This window comes from Lathyrus oleraceus, chromosome 5 (genome assembly GCF_024323335.1).
Source record: "Lathyrus oleraceus cultivar Zhongwan6 chromosome 5, CAAS_Psat_ZW6_1.0, whole genome shotgun sequence".
NCBI lineage: Eukaryota > Viridiplantae > Streptophyta > Magnoliopsida > Fabales > Fabaceae > Lathyrus > Lathyrus oleraceus.
Window position 1 is genome coordinate 426389269 of NC_066583.1, and position 16709 is coordinate 426405977.

Here is a 16709-nt window from a genome sequence, read left to right on the forward strand (position 1 = left end):
CACTAGCCAAGTTCTCAGAGAGTTCAGCTTCCAAATTCAAGAAGCTCTCTAACGAATCCAGCACCAGTGACAATCCTTTTGAAGTAAGGACCAACTGGAACGGATTCGTCAGATGGATGACTTATGAATTCTTCAAGCTTAAGGGCATATCTAAAAAAGTTAGAAATGACTTCATAAGAGGTGATGAGGAGAAGCTGGAGGCTCGTATGGTGAAGGAAGCTATTAAGAACGCAGGAAGGGAAGCTACGGAGAAAGCAGCTACAGAAGCTACTTCCAGGAAGGCAGCTGAAAAAGCTGCTACAGAAGCTGCAGCCAGAGAGAAAGCTGAAGCAGCATTGGCCGCTGAAGTTGCTCAGAAATACGCTAAAGATGCTGAGAAGACCCCTGAGGTTGCTCTGACTCAAGGAAAGTCATAAACAACTAACTTTGCTCCTCTAGTCATTAAGATTCTGGAAGAGTTGCAAAAGGAACAACAACTGGTCAGAGCCAGACTCGATAAACAGGGTTAGGTCAATTCCAATATTCAGAGTCTGCTAGCTGAGCTACTTCAGAGGATGCCCCCTCCACCAAACCAGTAGAAACTCTAGATTTTTTATGTTTTTTTTCAAGTGTTTTTGCCTCTAAGGCTTTATTGTTTTCCTTCTATACTTTGTAAAGTTTTTCTCTTATTAATAAAATTCTGAGTAACTTACTTTTTGAGTCTAACATGAAGGGGAAGAATTAAATAGAAGTCTTTTGATGAAGTAATTTATCTAACTCTCAGAAATGCAATGCTTACATTCTGACTTAAAATTATTGCGTAGTATAAGTCATTTTTCAAGATCTATCTGAACCAAGGGAAACTGAATCCTTATCTGAGAAACTACTAAATCAAGTCAAGAAACCTAAGAAAATATGGTAAGAAATTCTCTACCCCAGAAACCCATATCCGATACTAAATTTTTAAAAAATTCTTTTTCAAGTATCAAACTTATGGGGAGATTGCTAATCTCATGGGGAGTCACTCTCTATCTGACTCTGATCATTTTCAATTTAGTATATCTGAAAGTAGTTATTGTTTCATCAAAATTCTAAGTTTTGTCGTCATAAAAAGGGGGGAGATTGTTAGAACAAGATTTTGATTCTACAATATCTCTCTAAGTTTTTATGATAACAATGAATGAAACAATTTCGTACCCTAATAATTTTCTTAAGTGTGCAGGAATGTAAATTAAAATGACTCTAATCAAAACAAATATCTGGCATCTGAACAACCCAGAAACGCTGACTCAGCATAAAGAGTAATTAGATCTGACTCTGAACAAGAATACATTTGAGGAGTAATCACCTGAAGAATCTAACTTTGAAGTTCAAGCTTTGATTCTAAAGAATCTGATAGAGATATTTGAAGACTCTACAAGAGATATCTGAACACTCTACAAGAGATATCTAAAGACTCTACGAGAAGATATCTGAAGACTCTAACTCTGAAGACTCTGGTCATGCTCACTCTGACACATGCTCAGAAACACGCCATCAGATACCACCTGATCAAAAACTTAAGCTTGAAGCATTCAAATTATAATAAAATTCCTTTTAAGGAAACAATGGATTACACTCCAAGACTGCTATGGGAAGGACAAGAAATTTACTACCTTTAACTCCCACAGTTGGCACGAAATCTCCAATGATTTCCCCCCAACGGTATCATCTCAAGTGTTATATAAAAGCCTCCTTACAACTTGCTGAAGACAGAACTTTGACACAACAACATTCTCATACTCGAAATATTTTTCACCATCATTGTTGTAAGAAATAGTTTCCATACAAGGGTTGTTGCTCAAATTTTATGTGGTTCATTGTTCTTAAAGTGTGTTTATACTGCTTATCTAGAAGTATCTAGCCAAACACTTGTAATTCTTGAAATTGTTTGTAATTCCTCAAGTTACTTGTTTAGGTCTGTCGACTTGAGGGGGCTAAGAGGTTGTTGAACTCTTAGACTTATTTTGTAATATGTTGAGATTAGTGGATTAAGTCCTTATTGAAGGCGAAATCACCTTGGTCAGGTGGACTGGAGTAGCATTAGATTTCAAGCGAACTAGGATAAATCCTTTGTGTTATTAGTCTTTATTTTATGGGTGTGGTATTGCCAAAAGTTTTTAATTCCCGTGAAAACAATTCACCCCCCCCCCTTTCTTGTTTTTCTCTACCTTCAATTACTATGTTTACAAGTTAACTGAACTTGTTTGTTATGATGCAAAGGGGCTGGTAAATGTGTTTGAAGAGGAGTACCCAGGTTTTGAACATGAATTTTGTCTAAGGCACTTGTATGCAAAATTCAAGAAGAAGTTTGGAGGAGGAACATTGCTTAGAGATCTAATGATGGTTGCAGCAAAGGCAACTTATTTTGAGGCACATGAATCTAAGATGCTACAAATCAAGGAGGACAATTCAGATGCATATGAATGGTTAGAGTCTATTCCCAAAACAAAATGGTGTAAACATGTTTTTCCTTTATATTCTAAGTGTGATGTCATAATGAACAATCTAAGCGAGTCTTTCAATGCAACCATTTTGCTACAAAGGGACAAACCAATTTTGTCCATGTTTGAATGGATTATGAATTATTTAATGGGAATGTTTTCCACACTTAGGTAAAAGGTAGATAACTACAAGGGTCAAATAATGTCCAAACCACTTAGGATATTAGACAGAGAAATTGAAAAAGTGATAGTTGGACTATAGCATATGTAGGCAGGTTAACTTTTCAAGTCACACGTATCCTATTCACTGATTGACATTATCAGTTTTAATCCTTTTAGTATTAATGTTATAAATAGGCATTTCAAGATCAATGAAATATAGTCCATTATTCATTTTTGCATTAGTATAGAATATATCATTCAAATAAATGGAGCAATAATTGTTCTTTATTATGAATGAAAATCAAACTTGTTCAAACAAGAAATGGAAATAATATTCCTGCTAATTGCAGGTATATAATAACAGTTCTCTAACTGAATTATTAAATCACTAGGTAAAGTCAATACATAAGTTTCTACAGCTAAAGCAGCAACCTTTGCTCCATTGCCAACTCGTAGGTCAACTTCACCTTTTTCCAAATCTCTCCTCCTTTTTAGCCTCTGCATATTGATACAAATATGAGAACCACATCCATTATCTAATATCGATGATGCAGAAGTAGATAGATTAATTTCAATAACAAAAATACCTGAAGTTGAAGTCTTTACTCCATTCTTCTTATCTTCCAGGTACTTTAGGCAGTTTCTCTTCTAGTGTCTAGTCTTACCGTAATGGAAGCAAGTGTCATCCTTTGTTATGCCTCCACTAGGCTTTAAAGCATGAGCAGTGGGTTTGGGTTTGGTAACTTCCTTGACTTTCCCTTTACCACCCTGCTTGGTGGGTCTTTTGTTCTGTTTCTTTCCATTTCCGATCATCAGGATGGACTTCCCTTTTGACTTCAGATTCTGCTCAGTAGTTCTTAACATGTCTAGTAGTCCAGGAAGAGTTTTGTCCATATCATTCATGTTAAAATTAAGGACAAATTGACTGAAGCTCTCTGGAAATGATTGCAAGATCAAATCATTCGTAAGTTCCTTTCCGAGGGGAAAACCCAACCTCTCAAGGTTCTCCACATACCCAATCATTTTGAGCACATGGGGACCTACAGAGGATCCCTCAGCTAACTTTTCTTGAAAAAGGGCTTTTGAAACTTCAAACCTTTCATGTATTGCCTACTCTTGATTGAGCATCTTCAGGTGTCCGATCATATCGAACGATGCCATGTTCTCATGTTGCTTTTGCAACTCCGAGTTCATGATAGCTAGCATGAGGCAAACAACTTCATTGGCATAATCGACATGTTTCTTATAAGCATCTCTTTCTATCGTAGGTGCAGAACTAGGAGGTTCCTCTTCAGTAACAGGTTTCTCCAAGACATACAACTTTTTGTCATGCTTGAGGATAATCCTCAGATTTCGGTGTCAATCCAAAAAATTTGTCCTAGACAACTTTTCCTTATCAAGGATTGATCGAAAAATATTGTTAGAGGTGTTTGTTGTTATGGAAATTTACATGAAAAATATGAAAACATAAAAATCATTAAAATAACATATTTAATTTGACCTTTAGTTAAATATGCTCCCACTATTTTACTCAAAACAAATGACCCTTACCATTTGATTCAGAAATTCCCGTTAGAAGATTTTCTAGTGGGTCGAGATCCATATTTCACTTTGTTTACATAAAACTAGGTTATTTAGGTAAGAACTCCTTCCAATTGTATCTAATACAACTCTCGAATATTTTAGTTGGGTGAATAACTCCTTATTCCAATCCATCATATGAATCATTTCCAACTCTTGCTTCTAAATGTATATAATCTTATTATAATTTGTTTAGTTAAGTTTGACCCATTGTTTTAGCAATTGGATATTAAAATTATCCCGTCGCACCTTACTAATATAGAACATGCACCTCGCATAGGCGAAACCTACATTATTCGATACTAGTCTTGATGAATGCTAAAACTTGGAAAGCATACGCTTAATATTTAATTTGAGGGAATTTACAACTATTTTGATCTGACCGACTTATTTATCATATAAATCGTCTCTCACATGCATCAACATACATTCACATGCATCAAAATACATACAAAATAAAACAATTATGGCCCTAGCGCAATTATTCTCCGAAGCCAATGAGAGAACCTAAGCTAACCTAATAACGATCTAAGCTTCTCCAAGCAAGATCTTCAAGGTTGTCCTCCTTTGATATTGTTTTCTTCTCTTTCTTCATAAAAATACATTACATAAAAGAAACTCATTTTACATACGAGGGAGTGAGATGAGAAAAGAAGTTACATTAAGAGATTAAAAGAGAGGCATGGCATGCAAGCCGTATTTTAAAATCCCAAAAACAAAATAAAGGAAAACTAAGGTCATAATTGATCACCATAAGACAATAATAATAAACACATTATTATTATTAATTTAAATTTTGTTAATTAAATAAACCAAATTAAATTTCAGTGATTGATCACACTACGCAGAGTTAGCTGAGGGTTCTGCTTCCCGGTCAACGGACAAGGGTCAAGGGGGAAGCGCCCCCTGCGGGGTTGTCAGGGGCAGCGCCCTGACGCGAAATTTTAATGAATAATTCATTTGAAACCGATGTATTTTTCCGCATCAACACTTGATACTTTAGAGCACAACTCTTGTGCAGTCACAACCCTAATCGCATAACTCTTTGAAAGCATAACCCTTGTACCGTCATGAACCCTAATGCAGCAATTTCATACCGTCAAACACACCTCGATTGATAATTCAGTATGATTGGTCAACACATCATTGCTTCACCATACTAATGTCGGATTTTGAAGCAAATGACCATTGATCGCTCAAAGGAATATCAATCAGTAAGTGTTTGAATGAACGAAATAGAAAAAATATATCATATATACCATATTTTGCATCAGAATTACTTATATCATATATATAAATTGATTGATCTCATTTGTGTAACCTATAGACGATCAATGTATAACTACCTCACCATACTAACATCGGATTTCGAAGCACAGTCAACATCAATCATCCAAGTCGTACACACATGATGCCAAATTTAATTACTCGTTTATTATTTGATTCATTTTGTATTTTAATCGTATTAATACAGAAAATACATAAAATAAACAGCTATCAGATGCATGGTTTTATAAGTGGCTCTGTTACCATTAAAGGAAAATTGTGATCCAAGATGTTGCGGAAATTATTATTTTTTTCCTTTTGTGATCCTTACGAATGGGAGTGATCAGTGATAGAAACGGTTACCTCTTGTGGAGATTGAAACATTTCATGCAGATCTAAGGAGTGATCATGAGCGTTGAATAGTGACTACGCCTCCACTCAGTCCATACGAACGGATTCCTTCAGTCTCAGTGCTAGCTGCTACAAATGAAGGCTTTGAGTATGTGTGTGTGTATGTGTGTGCGTGTGTGTGTGTGTGTGTGTGTGTGAGAGAGAGAGAGAGAGAGAGAGAAATTAAATTTCATCAAGTTAAATGCTTCTGCACAAGGGTTCTATTTATAGAACCACTTGCGTTGGCTGCAAGCTAAAAAGCCCACTTAAGTGTATGTGGCCCATATCTTATGGTATACCGAAATCACTTAAGTGCGTGGTACCTTACCATATTTTTCATTCTAATTAAGTGCATTGTAGTTTACGATGTTCTACAATTCACTTAAGTGCATTGTACCTTACGATGTTCCTTATTTACTTTGTCTCTCATCAATCTGTCCTTTTGTGTGTGACCTTGTAGGTTTCCGCGATATTGGCAATTATATTAAATCACGTATTTAACATATTAAATAGTAAGCGGTATCTAGCAACACATCACTGTTACCCAAGACACGAAAATGTCATGTGATCTGACAAATCCCTTTTTGTGATAATACTTTTGTGTACAATTACCCTTTTTTTCCCTTATGTCTCTATTGAACAAAAGGCATAGACCGTGTCATCCTTGTCCAGTTCAATATTGGGCCTTTAGGCATTTATCCTGTTACGCAGGATGGGCAAATTCCATCTAGGTCACTCATGTCCCTTAGCATGCTTCGTGGAGTACCCATCAATTGTCTTTATGGTCATCTAGTTACGGACAACATTTGATCAACAATAAAGCACTCGACTCTACTTCTAGGGTCCATAGTGGTTTCAGGTCGAAGGGTGGTATACACCATTATCACCATGAGAATAACTCATGACATTCTATGTAGTATTATCATAGCGGGTCAATCTAGTATAAATATTACTCATAATATTCATACCTATGTTTAAGACTTGATAACTCCTTATCCATGATCCATGAGATGCGATCATCAGTCTATATACATAATAGTCTTAATGCTTTAATGTTATTCCACTTCACAACAAAGCTCAACTACATATACTTTAAGAATAATGTCCTTATGTTTAATGGGATCTCATGATTAAGTCACACTTGATACATTAAACAGACTAGCTATTCTAGGGACTTTATTAAACAAACATAATAAAGAAAAAGCCTTTTATTATTAATAAATAATTCGATATAAGTACGAAAAGTATTGACCTCTAGGGCTTACACCAACACAAACTTTATAAAGCCTTGTAAAGGCTGAAACAAACTCCAAGGGTTTGGAATCTGGAAATTGATTAATTTTTCAAGCATCAAGGATTCAAAAAAATGTGAAATGGAGTATGGTGTGTATGTGCAGCATACTTCTAATGGAAATGTGATCTTGGTGTATCTTTATGTAGATGACATACTTCTGACAAGGAATTGTACTTTTGAGATAAACAAGTTCAAAAAGGTGATGATGAATACATTTGATATGTCTGACCTTGGAAACATGGTATATTTTCTAGGAATGGAGATTCTACACTATGATAAGGGAATCATTATGCACCAACTGAAGTATGGGCTTGATTTACTGAAGAGATTTGAGTTGATGAATTGTAAGTCAACAGCCACACCACTGAGACAAACCATAAATTGGATTCTGATGCTAATGGTAAGGATGTAGATGCTACAATCTTCAAATAGTTGGTTGGGTATTTGAGATATATGTGTAACACCAAGTCGGACATATGTTATGCAGTTGGAATGGTAAGTAGGTGTATGAGTAAGACAAAGTGGTCACATTACCAAGTTGCAGTTAGAATACTAAGGTATGTGAAAGGGACTCTGAGACATGGAATTTTGTTTCCATTGGGAGTATCAGATGATGCGGAGGTGATATGCTATTTAGACCGAGACTGGTGCAGGGGAAGAGTATACATAAGAAGCACCATAGGATACATGTTTATGTATATAGGAGCTCCCACTCCATGGTGCTCAAAGAATAAACCAGTGGTTGCATTGTCAAATTGTTAAGCATAATACATAGTTGGCGTGTCATTTATGTGTCAGGTTGTTTGGCTTATGTATTTGTTGCAGAAACTTAAGTTCGAGGTGAGAAAACCGGTCAAGTTGATGATAGACAACAAATAAGCCACAAGTCTTGCCAAGAATCCAGTGTTGCATGGAAGAAGCAAGCACATTAATACTAAGTATCATTTTCTGCACAATCAAGTTCATAATGGAGTGCTTGAGATTGTTCACGTCGACACTCAGAATCAACTTGCAGATGTACAGACCAAGGCAAATAAAACTAAACACTTCATTAATTTGAGGGATGAAATTGGTATTATTGATCTTTAGTCTTGAATTTGATTGATTTTTGGAATTAAAGAAGTGTTACTTTAATTTTCTGGTTGGTTGATGTTTAGAAAACGGTAAATGTATAAAAATAAAAGAACACTTGCGATATATCCTAGTTTCCCTCACAATCTGAGAGTACTTCAATCCCCTTACACAGTAAGAGATTTTAATATTGTTGGATCTTATGGACAAGACAATCCTAGTCTTCCTATACAAGACTCTAACACAATCACCAAGAACAATCCTCTTGTGATTTACAATACACTTATCTCCAACAATCCTGGATAATAAGTAAAGACCTTTACAATAAGATGCAATCCACCTTATTATAGATCCCTCATAGTACTAAACAATCCTTGATACTTGAGAATTTGTAACATATACAATATATAGAAATAAATGAAGTTTATTGAATGGTTAAGACTTATTCAAAAGAATAAAGTCTTCTTCTCTTTCAACTATGAAGATCCAATTATACTATCTAAATAATATATACTATCTAAATGCTCAATGATACTTTGATGAATATGATATGAAAATGTGATTCAAAAAGTATCTAAGTATGAAAACTTTGTTATGAAAATTATACAGACATATTTGATAATGATTTTGAAAGAGGTAGTTATAAATTGAAAATTTGAATTGTATTTATAATAATGTAACAACCATTCATAAATCATGACAGTGGTTGGAAGATTTTTTGAAAAAGGTTAATGAAATTATATGAAAATATGCCATGAAAAGGTTTGGTGAAAAGGTGTTATGAACAAAAGTAATTTTCAAAAAATTCTCAAGGATAATCGATTACACTAAATGACAATCGATTACACTAAATGACAATCGATTATCATGTGTGGAACGTTCAAAAAATTTCATGTTTTGCCTTGTGACAATCGATTGCAATAAATGACAATCGATTGACATGCCTGAAAATTGAATTTTCAAGTTTGGAAGCAAGGAACGCAATCAATTGTGTTTTTGTGCAACCGATTCTCATGATAAAAAAAACTAAAATTTTCTTAAGTTAATTGAACCAATCTTATGCATTGCCTATTGACTTTTCCAAGTCAAGAGATTATGTTTGAAATATATTTAACATGGTTCAAAATGTGAAAATAATTTTCCAATGTATGCTAAATTTCTTTGAGCACTAAAAGAATGTATATGATATGGAAGTTTCATATACCTTAAATGATTAACCATATCTTGTAAACAAGGTCAAGTCTTCAAGATCTTTTTATCCTTCTTTGATAATGAAATGATTGAACTTGTCTTCATCAAAACATATTGAAAGCTTGTCTTCATATCAATGAAGATTTGTTGTTAACTCCAACAAAATTGATCAAACTCACAGTGTTTTCCAATTTTTAATACATTAAAAAATAAAGAGTTAAAAAATTGTTATAATTGGAGTATAAAATTAGTTAAATGTTTGGTTTGAAAATTAACTAAACATGAGAACTACTTTGATATTATTCATGATTTTTCTTCTCCTGCATCCACGTGATATGTCATGTGATTAGGGTTGAAAATTAGTCGAGTTGAGTCGAACTCGCCTCAGTTCGACTCGACTCGATAATAATTAGCTTAGCTCAAAACTCAAATTGAGTCTCATTCAATTTTTTCCAGCTCAAGCTCGGTTTATTTTAAGTTCAAGAACAACTCAATTCAACTCATTAGGTTCATCTTGTTAGGTTCAGCTTACTTGCTCCACGGGCTTAAAAGATATTTATTTAAGTCTATTTTTTAAATATATTTGACATTTTAAATTAATATTTTTTTAAAAAAATATTTAATTAAAATAAAGTTATAAGATTGGAATTTAACTTTTTCTCAAAAGTCATTGATATTTTTATTTGATATAAGTATTTAATTAAATAAAGAAGTTTAATTTTTAATCACTATATAATCTTTTTTTATATGGTGTTGATTTTATTTGTATAATTATTTTTAGAAATATTTTTTTCACTTGAGAATATAAATGATCAATTAAAACAGCTAAATTAAAAGAAAGGGCTAAGATCTTGAGTAATTTTTAAAACTTACTTTTAGAGCTAATATATATATATATATATATATATATATATATATATATATATATATATATATATATATATATATATATATATATATATATATATATATATATATATATATATAATAACCCTTCTTATATATAATCGACTTGACTCATGAATCTAACGAGTCGAACTATACATAGTTTACGTTCAACTCATTTAGTTAACACACTTAGTTTTTTTCCCTCAAATTCAGTTCATTTGATTTATGAACCTATTTCAACGATTTAGTTGTCAAATCGAATTTTAAATTATGTTCGAGTTGGTTCGGTTCATTTCCAAGCCATACATGTGACCTACTTTGAATAGAAATATGGCATGAGAGACCAAAATATTAAAAAAATTAAATTAGAAAAAAAATTCAAGATTTTTATAATGGATTACGCTGAAATAAAAGGCAAACACACAAACGGTGCGACAACTTTTTTAGATGAGAATATATATATATATATATATATATATATATATATATATATATATATATATATATATATATATATATATATATATATATATATATATATATATATATATATATATATATATATATATATATATATATATATATATATATATATATAATACATTTCTAATAAAGTGATAGTTGATATTTAAAAACCAAAAACTCCTTGCAATCAATCGTGTCTTACCCAAATAAAAAAATGAAATTTTACTTTTTAATTAATAAAGAGATATTGTGTTAAATAGTTGTATTGTAGTTAAGAGCTTTAACTTATATATATATTATAATTTGATTGAATATTTGTCAAATGAATAAATTATCCATATTTTTATGGAATAACTTAGACCTCATCAAATAAAAATCACTTACTTAAAAAATGTCATCTGATCTTGTTGAAGGGTAATTCAATAGTTTTAGTATTTCGTGTATGTGACATTATTATTTGTGTATATAAGTAGTAGTGTGCTTAGCCATTATATAATGTAACATGTTGTACACAAAAGTAGTGGAGTAACTATTCTCTATGTAACCGTTAGTGGAATAATAATGAAAGTTTGTTAGAGTTTGTTATTCTCTCTCCCCTTCTCTCTCTTCCTCCATCTTCATCTTCTTCACCTTGTGCACCAACATATCCTTGTTTACATAGACTATGTATGATTTACTTAATGTAGAAAGTGGTCATAAAATTATGTATTTTAAACTGAAGTCAACAATAAGAATTCACTTAAATTGAATCTAATTTTAACCAAATAACTCACCGAATTCAAATCTGATCCTAAATTAATTATGGAACAAGGTGAGTATGGATGGGTTAGAGTGTGTTATTTTTATTTATATATTTTTATGAGGCTGTTTATTGTGAATGATCATGTAAATCATGTTGGATTGGTAACTAACAACCTACCATGCTTTTCTTGCTTCCATACTTGTGATACCTTTAAACTCAATTTCTCTTACCTTGCAAAGAGTATTTTCAGATCAACTTATTTTAAGTTGTGTAAGACGTCTCTCTCTCTCTCTCTAGTTTTATTTTAAAAAGAAGAAGAAGAGCATAACATGGTGAGGTCTGTAAGTTGTGAAAAAAATAGTGTGGTGAAAAAGGGTGTATGGATCACAGAAGACGATGTCTCTGGTAACTGGAATTCAGTCCCAAAAAAAACAGGTAAGAGACTTGTTTCTTTTTAGAAAAATATTTATTTATTTTATTTGAAATTGATGATGATGATGATGATACAAGGATCTCTCTATTTTTTGGAGGCTCTATATAAATTAGTCGCAGTTTAATCATGGAAAAATAAATAGAGACACTGTTTAACTTGGATTTAATTGTGACAAGCATTTTATAGGCCCTATTTAGCCACAATTTAACTATCCCGCATTGTACGACCTCGAAGACGACCTTTATGATATATATAATGATATGTTTTCAACAGGTATAAAGAGGTGTGGAAAAAATTGCAGACTTAGGTGGAGTAATAACAACAACATGGGTGATGATGATAAGTTATTCACATCGGAAGAAGAAGATCTTATAGTTAAGCTTCATGCTGCCATAGGTAGTAGGTGGTCAATCATAGCACAACAACTTCCTGGAAGAACAGACAGTGATGTCAAGAACAACTGGAACACAAAGCTGAAAAAGAAACTGTCACAAATGGGGATAGATCCTGTTACACACAAGCCTTTTTCTAAACTCATTGCTGACTATGGAAATATTGGTGCTAAACAAGACTTTAGAAATGTCAATCTAATATTAAAATCAGATCCCAAATTGGATCTTTCACTCTTCCAAAATATGCCAATAACAAAAATAAAATATGACACCAATAATGTTGCACCATTTAGTTGGAATGATTTTCTTCTACAAGATGCTTTTGCACCACCACTTACTAATAACCAAGATCAAACATTATTTTCAAATGATATTATGGTCTCCAAATTACAATTAGAGAAAAACAAAGAGATCGTATCGTCGTCATCCTCCTCCTCATCCTCAGACATTTCTTTTGTGGAAGCAATACTCGATCAAGAAAATGAGATGTTTTTAAGCTTTCCAGAACTTTTGGAGGAACCATCCCATTACTGATCATTTTATAATGTTTCTTCAATAAGGATTAATTTCATTTGTTAGTTTATGATCCAAGTTCCTAACCATGTTCATCATATGTGTCTTTTAATAATGACAACTCCTCATTACACGTTTTTTAAATGAGGATCACTTTCGGTTCTTTCTTATCTATTATCTTATATATAAAAATGTTAAATTTATTTTATTTCTATTTGACATAAATGTTTGTTAAAATATTTTAATTTAAATACACTTTTAATTTTTTGATTTTAATTTTTTTTATCTTTTTTATTTCTTTACATAATTTTTTTGATATTTTTGTCCCCCACTAAATTTGTATATTTGATACTTTTTTATGACATGACAATGAGGCAGAATTTATGTAACAGTACATCACAAAAGTTTGCTACATCATATATTTAAAAAATAAAAATTAATTTTATAATATTATTTAATAATAAAATAAAATATTAAATTTAAAAGTAAAATAAAAAATAAAATAAAAATATTTTTAAAAAAAATTATTTATATTTTAAAATAAGAATAATTTTGAAGTAATATTTTATAGGAATTTTAAGTAATTAATTATAGAAATTTTAAAAATTATTGAATAATAATATACAAAATAAAATTTTGGCATATGTGGGATTTCAACCCTCTCCCCCAAAGTTATAGTGTGATAAATAGGGATTTTAATTCCCTGCACTCGGTTGTCTCTCTCTCTCCACTTTGTATTTTACATTTACTTTTTAAATAAAGTTAACTAATGGCCATGTAATGATCAACACATCTTATGGTGTATATATAGCTGACTGTATTGACTGCAATGGACTATAATTCAACAGGGTCAATTGATTCCAGATTTTATATTTATTACAAGTTTAATTAGCAAAATTCCTGGTTCAAATATTTTTATTGACATATTTCATCCAACACCTTACCTTACACCTCCCTCTTTTCAAAACCTAACACCGATTCAAGTTTTCTCTCTCCCACCTTCACAATTATCATGTAATAAAAATTTAGTATGCATCCGAGCAAAGGGGTAAGAGGCTTTGATATTCAATGTAGCAATATATATGGTGACATTAGGAAGTTCAATTTTCACATGGAAGTACAACATGGTCTTTCATGGAGCACACCAATTCAATCCCCGATCAAAGAAGCTCTCAATTGACTTCAATGCAATTTATTTTGCATTCTCATTTGGTGGACTTAGTGGTCTAACAATTCTTGTTTGGATAAAGTCATTCCGATATGGGGAATCCATATTATAGGAATAAACCTCCGCGACCAACCATCTTTCTCCCATTCTTCGAGTATGTATATATGATCAACATTTTAAATCTAAGTTGTTATGATTTTTTATAACTAGGTATGACCATTATATGAGATATGATCAAGTTTTTGTTGTTGAAATATTGAAAAGAAGAATTGTGCATATACCCAACAAGGTATTGGTGGACAACATAGAAATAAGTTCAAGTTATTGGAGAAGGTAATTGGAGAGAGAAACATCGACAAGGGAAGCAATTGAAGATTGTGCTGTGTATGCCCGGCCCTGTGAATTTGCTGCAGCATATGGCCTCATATTTTAGGAGGTTTCAAAATTTGAATTTTGAACTTTTTTTTTATAAATATTAATAAAAGTAAATAAAATATTATTAAAAAAAACTTAATAATTAAAAAAAATATTATGATAAAAATTTAATATATAAAAAAATAAAATTGATTAAAACTTAAAATAATTATAATTAAATTTATTTTTAAAATTAGAACGGATTGCACCATAATTTATTATATTCGGTATGTCTAAGATGTTTACTGCAATTGGACTGGATTGCACCATATTTATTTATGAAGAATGCTTTATTAATGTTCGATTGCATTAAATTTTAATAGAAATTATAGCTCAGCTCACATGCTTATCGCTCCATTAGAAGGACTACGGTTCAATCATCCTTGGCCAAAATTATTATAAAATATCTAATTGTACTTTTAAAATATAAATACTTTAAAAATTATTTTCTATTTTAATTTTATTTTTAAATTTGTTAGTTTATTTTATTATAATAAATAATAAATTTAACTTTCATTTTTTAAATATATGACATATTCGCTCTACCAAGTCAGTGTTCCATCATAAAAAAATGTCAATTATATAAATTTTAAGGGGGTTAAAAAATTCAAAAAATTAAATAAAATAATTATAAAGTTTATTTTCTTAAAGGGAGATTAAAAGATTAAAAAAATTAAAATAGAGGACCAAAAATACATTTAAATCATATTATGCCAAATATTTTTAAAATTTACTTTAAAATTTTATATTAAAAAATCATTTAATACGCTTGAAAAATTGGTGGAAAGTTGTGCCTTTCCATAGGCTACAACGTGTAGCTTCTTCATTTTGTCATTTAAAGACCATTTTGTCATACCACCATGAAAGTTGTGCCTCTCCGATCTCTGCTAAAAGTGATGATCTAGAGTTGGTGCCTACAAACATACCCAATAAAATTGATTAGTTATAACATTAGGGATTTAGGAGGTTTAGCCAAAAATAAGGAAGTTAGAAAATTAATCTTGAATCAGAAACCAAATATGATTTACATTTAAGAGACAAAGATGGATGTTTGGTATAAGAATCAATGTGTAATGATGTGGGGTTTGGCAGATCGTCATTTTGCATTCATGGTTGTAAGACCCCAATTTTGACCCTAAGATCCCTCATGCAATTTCATCATATGCATTAACATCGGGATCATACCTTGGCATCCTCCTTACCCCTCTTTCATTGGGTTTGATTTGTGAAAGATCCTCAAGCACTATGTGATTGTATCATACTTGTATATCATCATTTTACTAACCAAAATACAAAAATACGTCTTTGCATTTGCCTAACTCTTTTGTAGGTAGGGCATGATCTCCATTGATCTATCAAGTTCATATATAGGGTTTGAGACCCTCATGACAAAGAGCACAACCATGAATTGATCCAAGAATGGTTATGAGCATCATATATGAGTCACAATGACCTCTACATGTTATATTTATCTACTTCAACCTTTATGTTTGGAGTGAGAGCTAATTCAACTTTTATGAGCATGTGATATGAGGTTACATTATAGGTCATTTTTGACCTATACCATTGAACAAGTGATTTTTCCAAACTTCAAAAATGCATAACTCTATCATTATAAATCTAAATGACATGAAATTGGTGGCCATTTTGAAGTTATTTGAAAGAGCTACAACTTTGATGAAGACATGTTTCTCATTTGAAGCTCATATAGAAAGTTAAGCAAGGTGGAATATTGAGATATATAGCTTGACACTTAGAAAAAATTTCAACATGTTGAAATTTCCAAACTTCCACCTCAAAATTCTCCATTTTCCAAGCTCCAAATGAAAAAGTGTTCAACATCAAACTTGTTCCCCTTGATCCAAGCTTTCCAAAGAACCAAAGTTCATGCATTTTGGACAAAGATTGCTAGGTTTGCGCATGACTTTAACAGGGCTGCATCATTGGAAAGAATCAATTGTACAAACTTCAGTTCACAATGCCTTGCCATTCAAGCTTCATTTCAGACTTCAATTTGAATCATTTTGGACCTTATTGAATTGTATCATGGGCTTGTACATGCCCATGCACTCGTGCCATCCACATTGTCAATTTTGGATAGATTTTAAAGTGTGCAAATATCATTCCCTTTGGATATAAATAGAAGGCTTCTGAGCTCATTTGAATCACACTTTGTGCGCCAGCTTTTCCCCCCATTGAAACCCTCTCATTCTAAAGGAAAATCTGAGAAATTTCAATTTGAAATTTGAGTTTGAATCTCAACTGTTGGAGATTCAA

At 31.8% G+C, this 16709-nt stretch overlaps 1 protein-coding gene across 1 annotated transcript; it reads left to right on the forward strand.

The window, feature by feature from the left end:
* Window positions 1-11748: 11748 nt before the first annotated feature.
* On the forward strand, window positions 11749-13020 carry LOC127081422 (transcription factor MYB35). The gene is made up of 2 exons (XM_051021676.1): window positions 11749-11947; window positions 12219-13020. Exons 1-2 carry the CDS (start codon window positions 11842-11844, stop codon window positions 12869-12871), a joined length of 759 nt encoding a protein of 252 aa, XP_050877633.1. The 5' UTR covers window positions 11749-11841; the 3' UTR covers window positions 12872-13020.
* The last annotated feature ends 3689 nt before the right edge of the window (window positions 13021-16709 follow it).

Excerpts from the sequence above, each read along its gene's own strand:
- LOC127081422 (XM_051021676.1), top strand. The coding sequence starts at position 11,842 with ATGGTGAGGTCTGTAAGTTGTGAAAAAAATAGTGTGGTGAAAAAGGGT. Across the intron at positions 11,948-12,218 it reads TTCAGTCCCAAAAAAAACAG|GTATAAAGAGGTGTGGAAAA; the intron begins GTAAGAGACTTG and ends TGTTTTCAACAG.